General features: G+C 59.0%; 1 protein-coding gene across 1 annotated transcript; it reads left to right on the top strand.

Annotated features, from left to right (window-relative positions):
- The first annotated feature begins 453 nt into the window (after positions 1-453).
- On the top strand, positions 454-19,828 carry PSMD2 (proteasome 26S subunit ubiquitin receptor, non-ATPase 2). The gene is made up of 21 exons (XM_037909015.2): positions 454-618; positions 3,719-3,775; positions 4,748-4,912; positions 5,407-5,528; positions 8,212-8,436; positions 8,759-8,917; positions 10,454-10,598; positions 10,968-11,028; positions 12,165-12,311; positions 13,191-13,297; positions 13,883-14,010; positions 14,087-14,174; positions 14,657-14,819; positions 16,148-16,249; positions 16,327-16,472; positions 16,960-17,043; positions 17,559-17,727; positions 18,288-18,382; positions 18,607-18,733; positions 19,054-19,172; positions 19,493-19,828. The coding sequence occupies exons 1-21, from the start codon at positions 484-486 to the stop codon at positions 19,673-19,675; spliced, it is 2,727 nt and encodes a 908-aa protein (XP_037764943.1). The 5' UTR covers positions 454-483; the 3' UTR covers positions 19,676-19,828.
- The last annotated feature ends 3,475 nt before the right edge of the window (positions 19,829-23,303 follow it).

Raw genomic sequence — 23,303 nt, forward strand, 5'->3', positions numbered from 1 at the left:
GTGGGTTGGGGGCTCCTGCCCCAGGACTCTTGGTACTATCGCAACAATTCCCAGGTGGGCCAACGGGGTAAGAACCCCAGGGGAGGAGAACGTCCAGCAGCCCCCCCACAGCTCCCCTCAGCCAAGGGAAAGGCAGGGCTGGACCCCCAGCCTGTGCCCGCAGCATGGCCTGGCAGGAGGACTCGCTGCCTGGGGCCGGGCCCTCCCATGCTCCACGCCGAGCCAGGAGCCCGCTGCCGGGCCGGGTCCCACGTGCCGCCACCGCCACGTGCCGCGAGCCCGGGCCCCCCTCGGCCTTCGACCCCGTCAAACTCCGCCTTCCCCAGGGGCCCCGCCCCTCGAATATGGCCCCGCCCACTGCCGCTCTCCCCGCCCCTCGGCAGGGCGAGGTCACGCGGTGTGGATTGTCTCCCCGCGATTGGTCCCTTTCGGCCCCGCCCCGCGAGCCAGCCGGCGCCGGCGCATTCGGGGCGCGGCGTCGCGATGGAGGACGGCAGCGGGGGCCAGAGCCGGCAGCAGGCGGGGACCTCGGCGGGGGGCGGCGACGAGAAGCCGGGGGGGCCCTGGACCAAGGACCGGAAGGACCCCGCAGCGCCGGCCGACAAGGAGGAGGAGCTGGTGAGAGCGGGACGCGGCTCCGCCCGGGCCCGGGCGCGGAGCTGAGTCACGCCGGGCCCGTCCCCGGCCCGCCGGTGCCCCCCGGCCCCGGCCCCGTCCCCGGCCCGCCGGTGCCCCCCGGCCCCGGCCCGCCGATCCCCCCGTCACCGGCCCCGGCCCACCGATCCCCCCGGCCCCGTCTCCGGCGCCCCCCGGCGATACCCGTCCCCGGCGATACCCCCCCGTCCCGCCGGTACCCCCCCCGCCGGTGCCCCCCCGTCCCGCCGGCGCCCCCCGGCGGTACCCCCCGTCCCGCCGGCGCCCCCCGGCGGTACCCCCCGTCCCGCCGGCGCCCCCCGGCGGTACCCCCCGTCCCGCCGGCGCCCCCCGGCGGTACCCCCCGTCCCGCCGGCGCCCCCCGGCGGTACCCCCCGTCCCGCCGGCGCCCCCCGGCGGTACCCCCCCGTCCCGCCGGCGCCCCCCGGCGGTACCCCCCGTCCCGCCGGCGCCCCCCGGCGGTACCCCCCGTCCCGCCGGCGCCCCCCGGCGGTACCCCCCCGTCCCGCCGGCGCCCCCCGGCGGTACCCCCCGTCCCGCCGGCGCCCCCCGGCGGTACCCGTCCCCGGCGATACCCGTCCCCGGCCTGCCGGTGCCCCCCCGGTTCCCCCCCCGTCCCTCCGGTACCCCCCGGCTCCGGCCCGCCAGTACCCCCATCCCGCCGGTACCCCCCAGCAATACCCCCCGGCAATACCCCCCGGCTCCAGCCCGCCGGTGTCCCCCGTCCCTGGCCCGCCGGTACCCCCCGGCAATACACCCACCCCGGCCTGCCGGTACCCCCCTGTCCCTGGCCCGCCGGTACCCCCCCAGCTACCGCCCCCCCCCCCGCGCAACACCCCCCCGCCGTCCCCGTGTCGCCGATACCTCCCTGCCACCTCCCCAGCCCGCTGATATCCCCCAGGCCGCCGATACTTCCCCTTGTCCTTGGCCTGCTGATATCCCCCTGGCGATACCTCCTCCGGCCCTCCCCCCCAATGTCTTACACTGTTCCCAGCCCACCGCTACCCCCGCTCTAAAGGCACAGACCCCCCTGCCATACCCATCTGTGGGTAGGGAGCAAGAGGGCTCTAGGGGCAGAGCTGACTATTTATAACTACAGCCCTACTAAATTCATGGTCCATTTTGGTCAATTTCAGTCATAGGTTTTTAAAAATAGTTGTCAAGGTTCCTTCCCCACTCTGAACTCTGGGGTACAGATGTGGGGACCTGCATGAAAGACCCCCTAAGCTTATTCTTACCAGCTTAGGTTAAAAACTTCCTCAAGGTACAAACTTTGCCTTGTCCTTGAACTGTATGCTGCCACCACCAATCATGTTAACAAAGAACAGGGAAAGAGCCCACTTGGAGATGTCTTCCCCCAAAATATCCCCCCAAGCCCTACACCCCCTTTCCTTGGGAAGGCTTGATAAAAATCCTCACTAATTTGTACAGGTGAACACAGACCCAAACCCTTGGATCTTAAGAATAATGAAAAATCAATCAGGTTCTTAAAAGAAGAATTTTAATTAAAGAAAAGGTAAAAGAATCACCTCTGTAAAATCAGGATGGTAAATACCTTACAGGGTAATCAGATTCAAAACACAGAGAATCCCTCTGGGCAAAACCTTAAGTTACAAAAAGACACACAAACAGGAATATACATTCCATCCAGCACAGCTTATTTTACCAGCCATTAAACAAAGGGAAATCTAACTCATTTCTAGCTAGATTACTTACTAACTAACAGAAGTTCTGAGACTGCCTTCCTGATCTGTTCCCGGCAAAAGCATCATCCAGGCAGGCAGACAGACCCTTCCCCCCCCCCCCCCCCCCCCCCCCCCCCAATTTGAAAGTATCTTGTCTCCTCATTGGTCATTTTGGTCAGGTGCCAGCGAGGTTCTCTTAGCTTCTTAACCCTTTACAGGTGAAAGGGTTTTGCCTCTGGCCAGGAGGGATTTTATAGCACTGTACACAGAAAGGTGGTTATCCTTCCCTTTATTTTTATGACAATAGTAAATTTTGTGATTTCAGGGATTTAAATCTGAAATTTCTTGGTGTTGTAATTGTAGGGGTCCTGACCCAAAAAGGAGTGGGGGGGGGGATGTCGCAAGGTTATTGTAGGGGGCTGTTTACAGTACTACTACCCTTACTTCTGCATGACTCCTGGCAGTGGTGCTGCCTTCAGAGCTGGGCAGCTGGAGAGCGGCGGCTGCTGGCCGGGAGCCCCGCTCTGAAGGCAGAGCCGCCACCTCCAGCAGCGCAGAAGTAAGGGTGGCCTGGTATGGTATTGCTACCCTTACTTCTGTGCTGGTGCGGGGGGTGCCTTCAGAGCTTGGTGCCTGGCCAACGGCTGCTGCTCTCTGACCACCCAGCTCTGAAGGCAGTGCAGAAGTAAGGGTGGCGGCAATGCCACGGCCCCCATAAAATAACCCTGTGACTGACCCCCCGCAACTCCCTTTTGGGTCAGGACCCTTCATTTGAGAAATGCTGGTCTCTCTCATGAAATCTGACTAGTATAGGGTAAAAGCACATAAAAGACCAGATTTCATTGTCTGTGACCTGTTTTTCATGGCCATGAATTTGGTAGGGCCCTATTTATAAGGTTCCTTGAAGGCCACTAGGTGCTGCACTGAACTGGTGAAAGCCATGGTCCCTGCCCACAAGGAGCACAGAGGAAGAGGAGGGATAAGGAAGGATGAGAGCTGCAGAGCTAGGCTCCCTTTGTGCACAGCTGAGCAGTTGCATTGGTTGTAATGGGCTGAATAATAGAAGGGGCAGGAACTCTCCAAGCCTGTGGCCGGGAGCAGAGTGCCGGCTCGTGTTCTGCTGTGATGGCTGGGGCTGCCTGCGAGCCAGGCGTCTTGCTGCAGTCAGAAGCACAAAGTGGGGTTGCAAATCAGGTAAAGGCGTGTGCTCCTACAGTCATTGGTTCTGCCAGCTGAGGAGCCTCTTGGACGCACAGTGTGTAACCTGAAGCTCATGTGTTGGTCCCTCCCCCGTGCCTCCCCTGGCTGCTGGTGTTTTGTGGGGCTGTCGGAAGCTTTCCTCTAGGGCTGATGCCCATTTCTCTGTTCCTTTGTTGCAGTCTGAGGAAGACAAACAGCTGCAGGATGAATTGGAGATGCTTGTGGAGCGCTTGGGGGTAAGTTCCCTTCCCTCCCGTGGGCCTGTACCTTTTTCCCCTCAAGTCGCGTCTCTGTGTTAGGCAGCGCCCCCAGCCTTTGGGTCCATTCTGGAGGGGCAGTATCAGGATCCCCTCGGTATTGGAGCTCCCCTGTTTGAATGGGGGAAGTGGGTGCTGGATGTGAAGCTGTCTGTAAGAGTACAGTCTCCCCTTCCCACCCTCTGATGGCCTGGAAGCAGTGTAAGCCAGTGGCTGGTCTCTGGGTTTTGTGCCCTGGGTTTGGAGATGACAAACCCCATGCTTCACAGGTTGCTGCTTACCTAAGAGATTTTTCTCCCCTGCGTACAACATTCACTCAGTAGTGACTTCACTTCCAATGCAATTGCTGGCCTGTTACAGTCCCCGACCCTCCCAGACCCCAGGAGAAGCACGTTTAGTGCAAGACAACTGCATCTTCTATTAAATGTCTCCTTTCTAGTCATTACTTTAGGGACCCAGGCTTTCCCTTCATACCATTACAGCAATTGAGTTTGGCTAAGGTTCCCCTGCTGGGGGGAGAAGGGGCTTCGCTATCAAACTCCTGACTGCAGAAGTAGTTCTTTCCATGAGCCTGACAGAGCCATAGTTTGCCAGCCTCAGATGTATGGGCAAAGCTCACGTACTTCCCCGGATATATGTGTGAAATTAGACGGTGCAGAGACTTTCAGGCTGCTCTGTGGAGCTGGTCTTTGTTGCAGTTTGTTGCAGTGTTTGATGCATTGTTTGAGCCCAGTATGAGACCAGTCTGTCCACCAAGCATGTGGCCAAGGAGCCCCCCGGTGATTCACGTCTGGCTGAGTCCCACAGCACGGTGCCAAAGCTGGTAGAAGCCAGAGTCCTGTACGTTTCCACATGAGCTGGCTGGCTGGGCAGGTGTTTGACTGCTGAGCCTGGCTGCCTGTGCTTAGAAGGAACAAGCAGCTGCCACTTCCTGACAGTTTATCCTTGCAGGAGAAGGACACGTCGCTGTATCGCCCCGCCCTGGAGGAGTTGCGTAGGCAGATCCGTTCTTCCACAACCTCCATGACCTCTGTTCCGAAGCCCCTAAAGTTCTTACGGCCGCACTATGGCAAGCTGAAGGAGATCTATGAGAACATGGCTCCTGGAGAGAACAAGGTGGGTGGTTCGCAGCTGCTCGGTGTGGGGCTGGAATCCCTGGGGAGGTGGGGATGGCAGTGCAGCAGCCTGGTTGTGTAGCATACAAGTTGACTCTCGTTATCTGTGTGCAAACGGAGGAAAGATTTTGAGATAGCATCAGAATACACAGCACCTGCCACTGAACCGAGCACCGGACAGTAACAAGGTGATCAGGGGCTCGAGCTCTGCCCATGCTGGGGGGATCGAACCCCGCACATGCTGAGTGCATTGCTAGGTGTAACTCTTTGCAGTGATTTGGCAGCACGTGTACAGCTTGTCATGCCGCTAACGTGTTTTGAATCAAACTGCATGCTGGGTGCTGGCCGTGTCCACGTGCCACTCTTCCACACCGAGGGTGCAGGAAGGGGCGTGGTGCTACTTAGCGCTCTGTGCTGTAGGTGCAGCTCCCGTTGGGCCCTCGGGAGGCTCTGTGGCTGGCATGTGGGTGAATGTCTCAGAACTTTCTCCCACAGCGTTTTGCAGCTGACATAATTTCCGTTCTGGCGATGACCATGAGTGGGGAGCGAGAGTGTCTGAAATACCGGCTAGTGGGGTCCCAGGAGGAGCTGGCATCATGGGGACATGAATATGTCAGGTGAGAAATGGGGCCAGGAATAGGATTCCTAGAAGTCATGTGGAAAAAACTCTACTTGGCTCCATAGTCCACCCCCGGATCGATCCCTACTGTATATGTAATGCGTGATCCAGTCCTGATTAAATGTCCCCTATGATGGGGCTCATCCCCCATTTCCCTTGGGAAACTGTTCCTCAGGCTGTTTGGTCTGAGTCCAGGGTGATGAGCAAGGTGGGTAGATTTCTCTGACAAGAAGACCTTGATAGTCGGCGGTGCCCATTCTTATCTCGTTCCTTCTAGCTCCAGCCATGTGAATAATATCCCTCCTTTCTGCTTACACCCAGGTACGCCCATGCTGGGATCATTGCTTTCCCAGTTGCCTTGCCAAGCTAGGTAGACTCATCACTTTTAATGATACACCTCTACCCCGATATAACGTGGTCCTCGGGAGACAAAAAATCTCACTGCATTATAGGTGAGACCACGTTATATTGAACTTGCTTTGCCCCCCCGTTCCTTGTTCCCTGACCGCCCCCTCCACAGACCCTCATCCCTAATCACCCCCAGGACCCCACCCCCTACCCAGCCCCCCTGTACCCTGACTGCTCTGACCCCATCCTCACACCCTGCCCCCTGACAGGCACTCACCGGCAGTGGCAGGAAGCGGAGCAACGCGGCCCCAGCCAGCTACAGTCCACCTCCTCCCAGCCACGGCGCTCCGCTTCCCGCCGCCGGTGAGTGCGGGGAGGTTGGAGAAAGGATGCCCCCTGTATTCACCTGCGGTGGGAAGCGGAGTGCTGCGGCTGGGAGCTGGCGGAATAGAGCGGGCTGGGGCTGGGCTGCTCTGCTTCCCACCGCCAGTGAGTGTGGGGGGATCCCTTCCCCCAAACCCCCTCCCCCGAGTGACACGGCTGGGGCTGGGCTGAGGGAAGTGGAGCGAGCTGCTCCCGGCCCCCCGCTAATCCCCCGGGTCACTCTGGGACTGCGGGGCTCCCAAAAGTGCCCCGCCCCGCAGCTCCTGCCTCCCAGACCCGGTGCTGGGGGAGCTCCTGACCGCCCCCAAGACCCTCTGCCCCTTATCCAACCCCTCAGCCCCAGCCTGGCACCCTTAACACGCCACTCAGAGCAGCGTGTCGGAGGTTTACCGCATTGTATGCGAACCCGCGTTATATCAGGCTAGAGGTGTAGCACACAACCTCCAGCCCCTGGACTGTTTCTGTGGCTTTTCTCTGAACTCCCGCCAACCTGTCAGTATCAGTGTGGTAGTCTGAGGCACAATGCCCCAGACAGTCTCCCCCTGGCTGTGTAGAATGGGGCTGCCCCCTTCCTGCTCCAGGACTTGAGTCCTCTGGGATGGAGGGGCCCAGAGCTGAGTGCAAGTTCCCAGTGAAGTCTTCTTGCGGCTGTAGAAAGAGGGCCTATGCCCTTCTGGCCTATGCATAAGCATCTCAAAATCATTCTTTTTTTTTTTTTTTAAAGATGAACTTCTTTGTCCATGTCTCCAGTCTCTCTTGGTCTGTCTGTATCGTTTCTCTGTCCTCACTGGTATTTGCTGCTCCTTTTGATTATTTGTTTACAAATTTAATGAACTTTTTACTCCCTTCTCTTTCATAAAGAAGGCTGGACCTAACGCTGGCCCTGTGTCTCCCTCCCCATACACATTCCCCCTGCACAATATCTGTACTTCACGAAATATTGCATCTGAAGAAGTGGGTTTTTTACTCAAGAAAGCTTATGCCCAAATAAATCTGTTAGTCTTTAAGGGGCCACTGGACTCCTTGTTGTTTTTCACAAAATATTAGCATATCATCCTTTCAGCCAGTTTTTAAGAACCTCTGGTTCTGCAGATCAGATTCCCCAAACCAGGGGCAGAGTGAAATTGACCTGATTCTTGTCAGTTTGGTGACTGGGGATGGAGGCAGCTGTGAAACAAAGCTTGTAAATTTCACGCTTTTCCTTGTAAAGGGCTGAGCAGCTGCTGAGACCCTAAAGGTGTCCCTCAGCAGGCTCAGGTAGATGGCATTGCATTGGCTCACATTTAGAAAGTTATTTCCAACCACTAAGATTGGCCACTTTTTTTTTTTTTTTGAGCTAAAGCCTGTCAGGCCAGCTCCCTCCCTGAACAAGTTGAGTGGTTCTTTTGAGCTCTGCCTTAGGATGTTTATGATGTGCACTGGCTGGTGTGTACTGAAGTTCCCCAAGTCTACTGCAAATCTCTGGACCAGGCTGGGGGCTAATGCCCAAGCATTAGAGTGTGGAACCTGTGCTTCCTCACATCCCAGAGACGGTGAAAAATCTGCCCATTTGGATGCCTGCCCCAAAGAGCGTCTGTTTTCTCTGGTGTTAACAAAGTCAGTGGGACTGCGTGGGTGCTGCCCCCGGAGGCTGAGGGCTGGATGTTCAGACATGGATGTTTGTGAGAGAGGGCTGCTGGACTTCAATGACATGTCTGATCTGATCTGATTGGGAATCATCTCCTCGAAGGACTGTGAACTATCCAGCAACAGGTGTAACTCAGCCATGATCCCCCCCTTCCCAGGATTTAGCCCCTTGTGGGCTGTTGCCCTGTTCAGACGAGGGCACGCAGCTTCTGTTGAGCACTGCAGGGATCGCAGCCCTGTAGAAGTGGTGCTGTTGCCGTCTTGCCCTCAGCCCCAGGTTGTTGCTTTGTGTTATGATGGTCTCTTTCCCTTTGCCCCCACAGACACCTGGCGGGCGAGGTTGCTAAGGAATGGCAGGAGGTTGATGAGGCTGACAAGGCCCAGAGGGAAATGCTGCTGACCCTGGTGAAGGAGATTGTGCCCTACAACATGGCCCACAATGCAGAGCACGAAGCCTGTGACCTGCTGATGGAGATTGAGCAGATGGACATGCTAGAGAAATATATTGACGACAACGCCTACTCCAAAGTCTGCCTCTACCTGACCAGGTGAGGGAGCTGGGCTGCTCTGTGATGGGGATTGGCCCTTTGCAGTTTGAGCTCTGCCTGTCCTATTGAAAGCTGAAAACCACCCTTATGTGGTGCAGGAGTCCCTGAGTAGATGGCAGCGTGCCATGATTGCTGGAATGCTTCCCGCTCCAGGTGACTGGGAGCGTTTGATAGAGCTATGCTGTGAGAGTGAGCTGCTGGCTGGAGCATGCAGGGCTCTGTACACTGGCCCAGATCTAGCCCACGGCTGAGCAGTAAGACCTGTCTGTTGCTGGTCTCAGTAGCAGCTGGACTTACCTTCTCCTGTGTCTCCTTCCCGAAGCTGTGTGAGCTACGTCCCTGAACCCGAGAACTCAGCCCTCCTCCGCTGTGCCCTGGGAATCTTCCGCAAGTTTAGCCGCTACCCGGAAGCCCTGCGCCTGGCCCTCATGCTGAACGACATGGAGCTGGTGGAGGACATCTTCACCTCCTGCAAAGACGTGTAGGTGGAGATTGGCTTTTCAGAGCCGGGGCCCTGCTCGGGGTGGGAGCTGCGGTAGACCAGCCTTTGCCTTGTCATGGGGTACAAATCCTACCGCCTCCAGGTCCCCTCTCCTAGGCCAGGCCAGGAGCCACTGGGTGATAGCGCCACCTGAGGGGACTTGAGTGCTGTGGAATGAGTCTGGGGTCTCGGTTCACCTTGTAGCATGACAGGTGGCTTCATCATTAAAACAACCATCACAACTGGCACTAACTGGTCTCTTGCTGGCAGCGTCAGCAGAGAGACCAAGGACCAAATGGGCCAGGGGTACTGGCTCCCCCGCTGCTTGCCCAAGAAGGCCCCTCTGTTGGTTGTACTGTGGTGGGCAGGCTTGCCCTCCTGCTGCCCAGGCTTTACTTGTTCAGGGCATTGACCTCTAAGGCTGCTGATCTGGTGGAACCCCCTTGTCCTGCCCCTGTGGGCTTTGGACTGAAACTTGAGCCTTCTCCCTGACCGCTGAGGATGGGGCATGAAATGAGCTTGATTAGCGTCACCTACACTAGAAGAGTGAGACTCATCATCCCCCTCTAGTCATAGAATCATAGAATATCAGGGTTGGAAGGGACCTCAGGAGGTCATCTAGTCCAACCCCCTGCTCAAAGCAGGACCAATCCCCAATCAAATCATCCCAGCCAAGGCTTTGTCAAGCCTGACCTTAAAAACTTCCAAGGAAGGAGATTCTACCACCTCCCTAGGTAACGCATTCCAGTGTTTCACCACCCTCCTAGTGAAAAAGTTTTTCCTAACATAGTCGTATGATAAGAATCTACTACAGCTGCTGACGAAGGGAGTTATTCCTGTAGCTCAAGCAGCAGAGGCGTAAGCTTTTAGTCTTGACGTTCCCATGCTCCAGCTCTGTTGACAGGCCTGGTGGGTTGGCTGTACCATGGTTCCAGGTACGGAGAGTGGATGGCGGGATGCCTCCGCCGTGGTGCCATCCTCCTTCTGGTACTCTGCCCTGGCCTTGTTTGCTGCCTCCGCTGGGCTGATTCTGAAGGGCTAAGCTTCAGCAGCTTTGCTGGGAGGGGGCACAGCAGGTGCTCTCTTGGCTGGTCCCTGCGTGCCCCTGGAATGGGAACCTCCTCCCAGGCCGGCGTGGCAGCCACGGCTCTGCCACACAGGCGAGTGGGCAGGAAGCAAACAGGAGTTCCTGATGTAGGCGCCGTCTCCGGGCCTGACACAAAGCTGACTAGGAAGTTCCCTTTGACCTCTAGAGCAAGGTCCTACCACATTGCAGGGTCACAGCTTGGCCCAGCCCCTGATGCCATCACATCTCCCTCTGGCTTATGATCTAGGAGCTGCTCTTGGGAGTTTGGGAGGATGGGAGAGCCATGGGCAGCCTGACCGGCTGGGTTTCCTCAGGTGGGGTCGGGTCTGTTTGAGGGGAGAAAGGAGCTGTACTGAGAGTACTCCAGCAGATCTGTGCCAAGGGGAGGGGAGCTCAGGTCCTCGCTGCCCGGCATTGACTCTCTCTCTCCCCCCCCCTCGCCGGCACAGGGTCATCCAGAAGCAGATGGCCTTCATGCTGGGTCGCCACGGTGTCTTCCTGGAGCTAAACGAGGACGTGGAGGAGTACGAGGACCTCACCGAGATCATGTCCAACGTCCAGCTCAACAGCAACTTCCTGGCCTTGGCCAGAGAGGTGAGGTGCCCGGCCTTCCAGCAAGCTGGGGCGGGGTGAGGAGAAGGCTCAGGGCTGTACCAAGGTCCCCAACCGCTGGGAGCTGGCACAGAGGCCAGGCTGCCCTCAAACTGGGGCTCTTCGGGGGAGCAGACTGTCATCCAGGTCAGACGCACAAACACCCCCCATACGAGTCGGGTCTCCCCCCACTCCCAATCCGTGCTTGGTCACCTCAGGAAGAGCCCCGGTGTACTGACCCTGTGCACGGCAAGGAGCAGGCTGCAGAGGGCTCGGGTTGTTGCTGCCATTCGCAGTGTCCCTTCAGAGGGGCTGTGAGCATGGCTGGTTTGGCTGGGGAGGTGACTTCCTCCTCTCTCCCCCTCTTTGCAGCTGGACATAATGGAGCCCAAAGTGCCAGATGACATTTACAAAACACACCTGGAAAATAACCGTAAGCGAAAGCTGCATCTCCTCCTTCACTTCCTCCTGCTCGGGGCTGGGGTGCCGCTGAGCGCAGCCTTAGCTAAGTGGGCCGCCTTGTCCTAGAGCAGGGGCGGGCAAACTACTGCCCACAGGCCACATCCGGCCTGTGGGACCGTCCTGCCCAGCCCCTGAGCACCTGATCTGGAAGGCTGTGACCGCTCCCCCGCAGCCATGCCACCACGTGGCGCAATGCTCTGGGCGGCGGGGCAGCAGAGCCCGGCCTGACCCAGTGCTCTGTGTGGCGCGGCTGCCTCTCCTGGTGCAGCTGTGCTGCCAGCCACCGGTGCTTCAGGCAGCGCAGTAAGGGGGCAGGGAGTGGGGGGGGGGAGTTTGGATAGAGGGCAGGGGAGTTCGGGGGGTGGTCAGGAGCGTGGATAAGGGTCAGGACGGTCAGAGGGCGGGGAACGGGGCTTGAACAGGGGCAGGCCCTGCATGTGAGGGCAGTCAGGAAGGAGAGGAGGGGTTGGATGGGGCGGCGGGTGGTCAGGGGACAGGGAGCAGGGGGGGTGGATGGGGCAGGAGTCCTGGTGGGGGCAGTCAGGAAGGGGGGGATTGAATGGGGTGGAGGGGGGCAGTTAGGGGCGAGGGGTCCAGGGGCAGTCAAGGAGAAGGGGTGGGTGGATGGGGCAGGGGTCTGGGGAGGGGGCAGTCAGGAGGCGAGAAGCTGGGGGGTCAGATAGGGGGCAGGGGCCGGGCCATGCATGGCTGTTTGGGGAGGCACAGTCTCCCCTAACCGGCCCTCTATACAATTTCAGAAACCTGATGCAGCCCTCAGGCCAAAAAGTTTACCCGCCCCTGTCCTAGAGCATGCGGGCATCTGGCCTTTTGTGTGTCAGGACAGGCCCATCTACAGTTGCAGCCCCGGGGGTGCACTGTCTATGCAGCACCCCGCTGTGTTGCGCTGAATTGGCTCGGACTCCTTGGCCATTCCCAGGGGCTTAGCAGGGTGGGGAGGGTAAAGGATCCTCCAGGATCAGGCGCCCAGGTGTTCAGGGCCCTACTGAGGAGGTCCAGGCATGGGGAGATGCTCCCGAGCTCTGTGGGCCTGGCGAAGCCGCGTTGTGATGCTCTGCCCAGCCCACTCCGTGGTTTCTGCTTCCTCAGGGTTTGGCGGCAGCGGCTCCCAGGTGGACTCTGCGCGGATGAACCTGGCCTCGTCCTTCGTGAACGGTTTTGTGAATGCAGCTTTCGGGCAGGACAAGCTGCTGACGGATGATGGCAATAAGTGGCTGTACAAAAACAAGGATCATGGTGAGCCGGGCAGGACAGGGCGGTTGGACTCTTGCTGCCGCTGGGACTGGGCCCTGCAGGAGGTTTTCCAAATGGCAGCTTGTGTCTGGCAGTGTCCGGCAGCTTTTCCAAGGGATGCTCCTTATGTTCCCTGAGCCCCATGCCTGGAACTCCTGATCCAGCTTCTCTGCCCCTATGTCCTCGCTTCTGTGGGTTAAATCACCAATCCTGCTGGCTCATGCCTGCAGCTCCCAGGGCCCCCTGATCCTAATGGGGAGAGCGCCCCGGTCACACCAGCTGTCAGCCACGTGTGAACTTGAATGTAGAATGGTGGAGCTGGGGAGCGCGCTGTAACTCATGGGGACTACATATCCCCCGCATGCAGCATTCCAGTTGGCCCTGATTTGCCAGGCTGCACTGCATGCTGGGCCTGGAGTCTTCGCAGGCCACCTCTCTGGTTATAGATGAAGGCAGCTTGTTTTACAGGCCAGCACGCCTGCCTGCCTCCCCCATACATCTCTTCCCAGGCCCTGCCTGGAGGTCTCAAATGCCACCTTCACATGGAGTCAAGGCCAAACGCTCCAGCAGCGTGTGATGGAGGAATTGGCCCTTATGGAGTATCCAGTCTGACTGTCTGGGAGAATGGAGCTGCCACTGAACGTGCTGGAGAGCTCTGTGCCCCTCTGTCCCCGGGGCTGCTCCCTGATTGGACCCCCAAAGGCAGCAGAGGGAAACCAAGGCTGCAGAAAGAGCTGAATGCCCCAGTGGAAGTGCCCAGCATGTTAGGAAGAGAGGGTGGGCAAGGGAAAGGAGCCACAGGGGAACCCCAGCTCCCGTCTCGGGGCGTGGGGCCAGGTCGTGATTCCAAGTCTGACGTGGGGGCTTCTCCTTGTGCTGCAGGTATGCTGAGCGCTGCAGCCTCGCTGGGGATGATCCTGCTGTGGGACGTGGATGGGGGGCTGACGCAGATCGACAAGTACCTGTACTCCTCCGAGGACTACATTAAGGTGGGTGGTGCTGCTCGGGCCCGGGCTAAGGTGCAGCCCCCCTGGCCATGGAGCCATGGCTCACATGCTGGCACGCCTGGTGGCGTAGCTGCATGGGCCAGACCTGCCAGGGACATAAATACCAACCTCAGTCCGTCCAGCTGAGTGCTTCATCCCATCTGAGAACTGCCACATTGTTCTCCTCCTCTCTGGGTCACCTGACTGGTGATTGGCACCACAGTGCTCCCTGGCTGAAGCTTGGCTCATTGAGATTCACTAGGGGGCCCCCTTAGGCCTAGATTCACTAGGGGACCCTTGGTGCCCCCTTAATGCAGAGGCATGACCTTTGGAGACTACAAGTCCCAGCAGGCAATGCATCTGAGCTGGTCCCGATGTAGCATTGCATCATGGGGCTTGTAGTTCCCCCAGGCTGCACCTCTGTGCGGGTTATGACCAAGGCAACCTGCCTGCTTTCGTGTGATTTGGGTGTAGCCCTGTGGGTAGACCTTGGGCGCCCCTTGTTGCGTGTGGTGCAATAACTGCATGTGCCAGCTGTCCCCAAGGCAGCCCCATGATGGTCTGGCTGATGGTGCCTTTATCCTGCAGTCGGGAGCCCTGCTCGCTTGTGGCATTGTGAACTCGGGGGTGAGGAACGAGTGCGACCCTGCCCTCGCGCTGCTGTCTGACTACGTCCTCCACAACAGCAACACCATGAGGATTGGTGCCATCTTTGGGTAAGGGCCTCCCCAGCCCCCACTCCCTCTGCGGGGCGGCTCCTGTGACTAATGCCCCTTTGGGGTTCTGTTGCAGGCTGGGGCTGGCCTACGCTGGGTCCAACCGGGAAGACGTTTTGACTCTGCTGCTCCCCGTGATGGGAGACTCCAAGTCCAGCATGGAGGTGAGGGCTCCGGCCGGGCCAGCGCGCTGATCTCGGGGTGGGAGAGAGTCAATGGCATCATGGGCAGAGGCGGGAGTATGGACACTGGCTCCAACCCGAGCTCTGGCCGCGCCTCTCAGCAGCTCCCCAGCATGGGCGGAGGGTAGCGGTGATAAAGGGCAGGTGGGGGCAGTGGGTCCCTGAGCTGCAGCTCCTCGGGATACCCTGCGAAATGGGACCTGACAGCGTCTCCCCCCCCAGTCTGTGGGAGCGCATGGTCTCCGGAGACCTCTGGGTCTCAACGCGAGTCCTCAGACCCTCCGCTGCCCAAGCATTGAGGTTGCTTCACATGCTCAGCTCCAGTTGCTTCTGGTTGTTCCTGCCCCTGTTCCTCTCCCCTTCCGCAGCCCAGAGGCTGCTCCCAGTGTGAGCCTCTCTGAGCTGTCCGCGAAAGCTGACAGGGGTTACTTGCTGAGCTCAGCTCTCCCTCCTTCCCGCCCCAGGTGGCCGGCGTGACGGCCCTGGCCTGTGGCATGATAGCTGTGGGCTCGTGCAACGGGGACGTCACCTCCACCATCCTCCAGACCATCATGGAGAAATCGGAGACTGAGCTGAAGGACACCTACGCCAGGTGGCTGCCACTCGGCCTGGGCCTTAACCACCTGGGTAAGGATGGGCTCAGGGCTCAGCAGATGTGCGCATGGTGGCAGGGGTGGAGCGGGCTTTTGTGGAGCCAGGGATGACCTAGGGGCTGTGGCAAGGAGGGCGTGGCCTTTCCCACCTCACCAGCTGTCACGGACTCCCCCCCGGGCGATGCTCTGGAACTGCTCCCTACGAAGCCATTCAGGACTCTGGGGAAGTCTCCTCTCTGGGAGCAGCCTGTCTGCAGGGCAAGAAGCTCACACGGCTTCCACCTTCCTGGGTCTGACCTCGGAGCATTCAGCATCCTCTGCCCCTCTGTGCGCTTCCCACAGTGAGGCCGGGTCCTGGGGAAGCCAGAGGGTCCTGCCCCCCAACTCCGCAGTCAGACTTGACTCTCAGCCAGCCAGTAAAACAGAAGGTTTATTAGACGACAGGAACATGGTCTACAACAGAGCTTGTAGGTGCAGAGAACAGGACACCTCAGCTGGGTCCATTTTGAGGGGCAGTGAGCCAGACAACCACGTCTGCACTTCACTCCACATACCCAGCCAGCCCAAACTGACTTATCCTCCACCCCCTCCTCCTCTGGGCTTTGTCCCTTTCCCGGGCCAGGAGGTCACCGGATTCCTTTGTTCTCCAACCCTTCAGCTCTCACCTTGCAGGGGGGAAGGGTCCAGGCCATCCGTTGCCAGGAGACAGTGTGTCGGCCATTTATGTACCCTGGCCCTTTGCTCTGCAACAATTACACCCCCTTATCCCACCACCTAGAGACTTAAGAAATGCATAGGGGAAACTGAGGCACCCCTACAGTATTTAGAGGAAACCTTAAGAACAGTCCCACGTCGTCACACCAGGGCACTGTCACTGTCTGAGCCTGTTCTTGGGGCTCAGAGTGCTGATGGGCAGGGGCTCCTGGCTGACCTGAGGGGGTAGCGCTATAGATAAGGGACTCCACCTTTTGCCCACAGGGTGGTTCATGAAAACTTTGCTCTGTGGTCCATTGTGTCCCATAATCCTTTGCAGCTGCCAAGGACTGGCATTGGGTTCTGAGAGGCAGCAGTGGGAGGTGCTGTGGGCGCTGGGGCTGGTGTACCAGTTAGAGATGGGTGCTGGAGGGAGGTGGGGGGTGGAAGTCCCATTTGTTGCAGGATCTGGAATGTTCTGAGCAGGTCCAGCCATGCCCCAGGTGCGCACTGCACCCCCTGGTGGAGAAACACCGGTGCTGCTCAGGACCCTGCTGGCTAGGGACGCTCATTGAGGAGCTTGGGGCTTGCTGGTTTGAGCCTGGTGTGTGTCAGCAGGGGGCCCGGGGCTGTGCTGTTCTAACGGGCTGCCCTGTGCTCTCTCGGCAGGGAAGGGGGAGGCCATCGAGGCTATCCTGGCGGCGCTGGAGGTGGTGTCGGAGCCCTTCCGCAGCTTTGCCAACACGTTGGTCGATATCTGCGCCTATGCGGGTGAGTCTCTGGCCAGCTTGGCTGGGGGGGTGGGCTGGGCCAGTGCCCAGAGTCACCATAGTCCCTCCGTCCCCCAGGCTCGGGGAACGTGCTGAAGGTGCAGCAGCTGCTCCACATCTGCAGCGAGCACTTCGACACTAAGGAGAAGGAGGAGGACAAGGAGAAGAAGGACAAGAAGGAAAAGGACAAGAAGGAGAGCTCGGCTGACATGGGCGCCCACCAGGTGGGACGGGCGGGAGGGAGCCCAGCGGGGGCGGGCCTGGGCAGACGAGCCCCATTGCTTGGACCCTTTCCTGGTGGGGAGACCCCAGGCTCCACTGGGGATCTCTCTTGGCCCTACTGGATTTGTGGGAGGGGGACAGGCCTGCAGCAGAACTGCCCACTGTCTGAACCTGCCAGTGCTGGCGGTGGCCAAAGGCAGCTCCCTGGACCGGAGATGAGAGCTTTCCAGAGGGGTCGAGTGGGCTGGGCAGGGTGGGGTTTCTGCACAGCTGAGTCGCGGTAGCATGGACGCCTGCTCCCCAAAGGGAGCTGTACTAGAAGGGCCCAATGTGGAGCCATTCATACTGGGAAGTTGATTCGGGAGAGAACCATCTTCCTGGGGGAAGGGGGACCAAACCCTGCTCTGGGTTGGTCCCATGTGGCCTGGGGAGCCTGTGGCAGGGGGGTTACGGAGCGCCCCGGCCAGTTCTCCATCTCCTCTCCTGCAGGGCGTGGCAGTGCTGGGGATCGCGCTCATCGCCATGGGGGAGGAGATCGGCGCTGAGATGGCTCTGCGCACGTTCGGCCACCTGGTGAGTGACGCTGTGGGGCGGAGGCCTCTGCCTTGGGGGCTGCGGGGCAGGGCGCCCCATGGCAGGGTGAGGGAGGTGCCTGGAGCTGAGCCGAATGCTAGTGAAGGGCTCGGTGCGATGGAGTTCGATCCAGGCTGTGAAGGGGACACACAGATGGGAGCAGGCACAGAGTGTGTGGGGAGCGCCAAGCTGGGGCGCTGCCCTCAAACCAACTGCTTAACCCTCCGCCCCACTCCCGGCAGGCTGGGGCCGTGTCCGCTCAGGGGGAAGCCATTGCTTCTCTGGTCCCCTGGATCCGGTCTGGAAGCTGCAGCACCAGAGGGCCCCGATGGGCTTTTCGTTTGCTGCAGCCCTGGGGCAGTTCCAGAAACGGTTAGTGGCTGTAAGTCCCTGACCCGTGAGTGGATTCAGGGACGGGGAGAATGGCCTGGGCCAGGCGGCGTGGGAGTGACTGGCACTGGGTATAGTCCCTTGCCCTGGGGGCTAATAATGTCTCCCTCCTCCTCTCTGTGCAGCTGAGGTATGGGGAGCCCACCCTGCGCCGAGCCGTGCCCCTCGCCCTGGCGCTCATCTCCGTCTCCAACCCGCGCCTCAACATCCTCGACACCCTCAGCAAGTTCTCCCACGATGCTGACCCCGAGGTCTCCTACAACTCCATCTTTGCCATGGGCATGGTGGGCAGCGGTAAGGGCTGCGTGGGCCCGGGGGCGCCGAGTGGGAGGTGGGCCGGTGATGGAGTTTGCTTCTTGGGACACCCCCCATCGTCCAGGCTGCCTTCAAGGGCTTCCTTGTCTGAGCACAGCAGCTGGCGTCTCGGCTCAGGGTGCCAGCGGGTCGGGGAAGGGGCTGAATAGCTTCGGTGCCTCTTCCAACGGCTGCATGAAATTGGCTGCCCTCGCCTGGCCACCTGTTCCTGGCTGGCAAGAGCCTTACTGTTAACTGGGCCGCTGGTCAGATACTGCCAGCCTCTGCTGGGTGAGGTTGGGAAGGGCCCAGGGGAGCTGGGCCTGCTGGAAGCGGCAGGGCAGGATCTCTGGGGCTGGGGGTGGCTAATGGGCGCTTGTGCCCTGAAGCTGTCGAATGCAGCGTGTGGGTTCTGCCAGCTGGGGGGCTGCATGTGGCCCAGCACCCTGGGAGAGACTCTGTCCTGCGCTGGCTGGGAGGGAAGTTGGATGCTTGTTCCCAGCCTAGGATTTGTGCCTGTTGCCAGGGCTTCCCGCTCACCCCGTTTCTCCTGTTTGCAGGCACCAACAATGCCCGGCTGGCCGCCATGCTGAGGCAGCTGGCCCAGTACCATGCCAAAGACCCAAACAACCTCTTCATGGTGCGGCTGGCCCAGGTGACTACCGGAGCGGCTGGCCCTGATTCTCTGGGGCGGGTGGGGGTTCTGGTGCTCTGAGCGCTTCCCAGCTGCGTCCTGCCCCAGAGGTCAGCTGGACTGATCAGCCGCTGGGGGATAGGGCCTGCTCAGTGAGAGGTGTGCCTGGGGCATCACTGCCAGGTCTCATGCCATCCTCTGTTCTTGAGCCCCCTCCGCTCACGTGCTCTTTGCTTGCTGTGCAGGGTCTGACCCACCTTGGGAAGGGGACGCTCACCCTGTGCCCCTACCACAGCGACCGGCAGCTGATGAGCCAGGTGGCTGTCGCGGGGCTGCTGACCGTCCTAGTGTCCTTCCTGGATGTGCGCAACAGTGAGTACCCGTGTGTCTGATCCTCCTGGAGAGGAGGGAGACGGCAGCCGGCCCCTCAGGCAGGCTCCTGGGACCAAAGGGAGGTTATTCCAGGGTGCGGGTGGGGCAGATGGCTGGGAATCCCCTGCTGTGTTGGCTGCTGCCAGGCTCTCCTAGCAGGCAGGCTGCCTTGCCTTTCGCTCGTGGAGGTGGATGGGCGGGGCCATGCCTGCGATCTTGGTACTGAGGCCTTGCCATGGCAGGTGGCAGCAGCCAGGTGACCAAGAGCTCACTTTGGACTGAGCCTTGGGGGCCCTAACGTGCCTTCTCTCTCCCCCTAGTCATCCTGGGCAAATCCCACTACGTTCTGTACGGTCTGGTGGCTGCCATGCAGCCGCGCATGCTGGTGACTTTTGACGAGGAGCTGCGGCCTCTGCCGGTGTCGGTCAGGGTGGGGCAGGTAAGGAGGCAGGGTCCCTCAGGAATGTGGCTGGGGAGGGGTCCCTTCATCAGTGCGGGATCTGGCTAGAGGGTGACGTGGCAGGTGAGCTTATTGAGCAGATTGAGCGGGGCCGTTCTGAGGTCCCTGGGCTGGATGGGGACGTGGGTCTCTTTCCTCCCAGGAGCTGCTGGGTCAGTGCAGAGGCCTTGATGGCTCATGCCAGTGATGAAGCCTCTCCAGCGCCTGTCCTGGCTTCTGGGCCCCAGACTTTGGCGGGTGATAGGTGGTATCCGGGCTGCCTCTGTGCCCTCAGCTCTAACCTCTCGCCTCCCGTCCAGGCTGTAGACGTGGTGGGCCAGGCGGGCAAACCGAAGACAATCACTGGCTTCCAGACGCACACAACGCCGGTGCTGCTGGCGCACGGCGAGCGGGCAGAGCTGGCCACAGAGGAACATCTGCCAGTCACCCCCATCCTTGAGGGTTTTGTCATCCTGCGCAAAAACCCCAACTATGATGTCTGAGCTGACATGGGGCGGGATCGGGGGGAGACAGCACTGGGCAGTGCCTGGAGGGGGCAGGCGCTGGGCATCACACTCGGGGAGAGGGGCCCAACTCCCCACTTAGTGGTTTTGTTACTGAAATTGCTGATTTAAAAAATAAACTTGAGAGAGAGACTGGTGCTGCTCATTGTTTCCTCTGGGAGCAGCATGTGCGGGTGGGGGCCTGGTCCCCTCTGTCCTGGACTACAGACAGGTGGCTGAGTAATGGCTGGTGCCTTGCCAGGGGGCTGTAGTATCTATCTCTAGCTATGCACCGTGTAAGGGGCAGTGAGCAGTGGATGTGATGGCTCAAGGCCCAGTGGTTCTCCCCCTTTCCCAGCTAGACAAACTCAAAGGGGGTTGGGAGGGGGATTAACCACTGGACCAGCTCACTGGGGTGGGTGGATTCTCCATTGCCTGGAGTCTTTGCAGGGCGACGTGGTACCTTTCTGCCTTGCTTCAGTGCAGGGGTGTCAGACTTGGATGGAGGAGAGTGCCAGGGCCCCTTGTTAATTCTAAGCCACGATGTGCACTCAGGACTCTGAACTCTCCTGGTGCACACAGACTGACACCCCAGTTGCTTTGAGCTGCGATGGGCTGGGTAGGCGAGAGCGAGCGCTGACACTGGGGCGGAGGGGGAGAGGTTTCCTCATTTATCCCCTTTCTGGACCTCTAAGATATGTATGTCCCAGGCACCGCTTGTCGCAGGGCCAGGAATGGCGAGGGGCAGTGGGTGCCCTTGGCCCCATGGAGCTGGTGCTGCCTGACAGTGCTGGGTGGGGGCTCCACAGGGCTAGTTCGCGCTTTTCCCTCCACCTTCCCTTTGGAGCACGCAGCGGGGCTGCGCTCTCGGCTGATCCCAGCCCAAGGCGCCCCGAACAGCATCTCAATCTAAAGATGGCCTGAGATGAATGAAGGTGGGGTTCAAGGTGGCAGAAATGGAGGCTGGTCTGCCACTAGTGGGAGCCCCGGGGCAGAGGGAGGTGCAATGGGGGTGCCTGCTTTGGGGGGTCTGGGAAATACTTTTCCCTGGCTGGGCTCACAACGCTTCCCCACTCAGAAACAGTGAGAGGAGATGCAGGGGCTCCCTGGTCAGCCTCCCTCGAGGCTTTCTTCAAACTGCCTCCACTAGCCCATTTCCCTCCTCCTGCCAATCGTCCCCTTCCGAAAACGGGACGGAAAGGTGCTCGGCTCCTTTGATAAATGAAAAGTAGTGCACACCGGAAACCATATCCCAACTATATACAGATAAAGTGATGGGGTCTAAAGTAGCTGTTACCACTCAAGAGAGATCTTGGGATCATTGTGGTTAGTTCTCTGAAAACATCCACTCAATGTGCAGCGGCCGTCAAAAAAGCGAACAGAATGTTGGGAATCATTAAGAAAGGGATAGATAATAAGACAGAAAATATCATATTGCCTCTATATAAATCCATGGTCCGCCCGCATCTTGAATACTGCGTGCAGATGTGGTCGCCCCATCTCAAAAAAGATATATTGGAATTGGAAAAGGTTCAGAAAAGGGCAACACAAATTATCAGGGGTATGGAACAGCTGCCGTATGAGGAGAGATTAATAAGACTGGGACTTTTCAGCTTGGAAAAGAGATGACTAAGGGGAGATATGATAGAGGTCTATAAAATCATGACTGGTGTAGAGAAAGTAGATAAGGAAGTGTTGTTTACTACTTCTCAGAACACGAGAACTAGGGGTCACCCAATGAAATTAACAGGCAGCAGGTTTAAAACAAACGGAAGTATTTTTTCACACAGCGCAGTCAGTCTGTGGAACTCTTTGCCAGAGGATGTTGTGAAGGCCAACACTATAACAGGGTTCAAAAAAGAACTAGATAAATTCATGGAGGATAGGTCCATCAGTGGTGTCCCTAGCCTCTGTTTGCCAGAAGCTGGGAATCGGTGACAGGGCCTGGATCACCTGATGATTACCTGTCTGTTCATTCCCTCTGGGGCACCTGGCATACTGTTGGAAGACAGGATCCTGGGCTGGATGGACCTTTGGTCTGACCCACTATGGCCCTTCTGATGTTACGTTCTCAGGGAAGCAGCCAAAGCCCCTGAGCTCACACCCCACTCACCTTGTGTCCTTGCTGCCCCTTCCGGCCTGGGACACAGCGTCCCCCCCAGTCCTGTTACCTGGGCTGGCAGCGGTATCACCCCTACTCAGTCATGGTGGGGTAGCCAATGGAGGCCCTGTCCCGTGCCCTAGCATGTGGTCCAGTCTCTGCTGGGCGCAGTCCTGGCTCTGCCGTGCAGCTGCTGTGGCCTTGGCTCAGTCGTCCACCTCCACCCCCAGCCTCACTATCCCCAGCTGTGACAGCAGAAGAATGCCCCTTATTTTCACAGAGAGCCTGGGCGAGGGTGAAGCTCAGCGGGGATCGGCAGGGCCTTAGCTGCCCCTTGCCTGGGCGGTGTGAGAGTTAAGCCAAAGGCTGTTCTCTTGCTGGCATGTGCCACGCCCAGGGAGTTCTCCTGGCATGGTTCTGTGGCAGGGTGAAGTGCAAACTACGTGCATCCCTTGGGCTCCCAGCAACTTGCCACTGTGACTTGGGCTGAGCCGACAACCAGGCATCTCAGACGGATAGTGTCTCCCTAGCATGCTACCAGCCTTGGAGCAGGGCACTGCAGGGTGAGCCAGGCCAGATCAACTCGACCCACCCTGAGCTCTGGCTGCGTTTCCCTCTTACCGGTGCCAGTTCTGCTCAAGAGCAGCGTTGTCCTAAGGTTACTCCTGAACCCTTGCCTGCCCTCCCATCCACATGAGACACCCCTGCCTTTGGGCCACTAAGTCTGGTAGCCTACCTCTGTCATTCTCTAGTTGGTATCACTGTAGTCCTGTTCCCTACTTCCTTCCTCTGCAGGACTCCCCTCTCCTCCCAAGCCCAGCTGCCTTGCTAATGGGCTGATCCTTGTAAAGCGTTCTCACCTTAGCCCCTTCCATAAACTCGGAAATTTACCGCCCTCTCTGGACTGCTCAGCTCCCTTCACTAGCTAGGCGTGTGCCAGATCCCGTGCTGATTGCTTCACCCTCTCTCCCCCAGGCTGGGGAGCTACCAACACAGCAAGAGCTGTACCAAGGTATGTGTTTATCACTTGCTTTAGGAGCAGCAGCAGCTTCCAATCCAGCTCAGGGCACTCCCGGCCCCTCTGCTTCACCCCTGCACATGGCTCAGTTCCCTGCTACTGGAACCCAGTTGGCATTTGTTAACTCACCCAGCTCGTGCCATGCTTTGGTACAGTTTTGCTCAGTCATACTGATACGTGCAGCCAGCCAATCTCCTTGCTCTCGGTGCCAGCTGTCCTGGGCATGGCCACTTGTTGAACTCAGCCACTGCTCTGCCTGTGGAATCACCGCTTACTTTAACTCTGGCAAGTCATTCTCATCTCAGCCCTGTCCCCACCCTGCTTGCTACCCCAGCTCCTCTCCTTTGTTCCCAAACCCAGCTAACCCTTCTGTTAAAGAAATGTGAAAATCCAGCTGATGGCAGGAGTGCTGAGCATCAACATCCCGCACCCCGAAGCCACGGAACAAGCAATGCCATCATTTGTCAGAACCTTTTCCCTCTAACCTCAGATTGTGAGCCCCCTGGGGC

This window comes from Chelonia mydas, chromosome 9, assembly GCF_015237465.2.
Source record: "Chelonia mydas isolate rCheMyd1 chromosome 9, rCheMyd1.pri.v2, whole genome shotgun sequence".
Taxonomy (NCBI): Eukaryota; Metazoa; Chordata; order Testudines; family Cheloniidae; genus Chelonia; species Chelonia mydas.

Coding starts and splice junctions, on each gene's coding strand:
- PSMD2 (XM_037909015.2), top strand. CDS start 484: ATGGAGGACGGCAGCGGGGGCCAGAGCCGGCAGCAGGCGGGGACCTCG. Junction 11,029..12,164: donor AACACACCTGGAAAATAACC/GTAAGCGAAAGC, acceptor CTGCTTCCTCAG/GGTTTGGCGGCAGCGGCTCC. Junction 18,734..19,053: donor CTTCCTGGATGTGCGCAACA/GTGAGTACCCGT, acceptor CTCTCCCCCTAG/TCATCCTGGGCAAATCCCAC.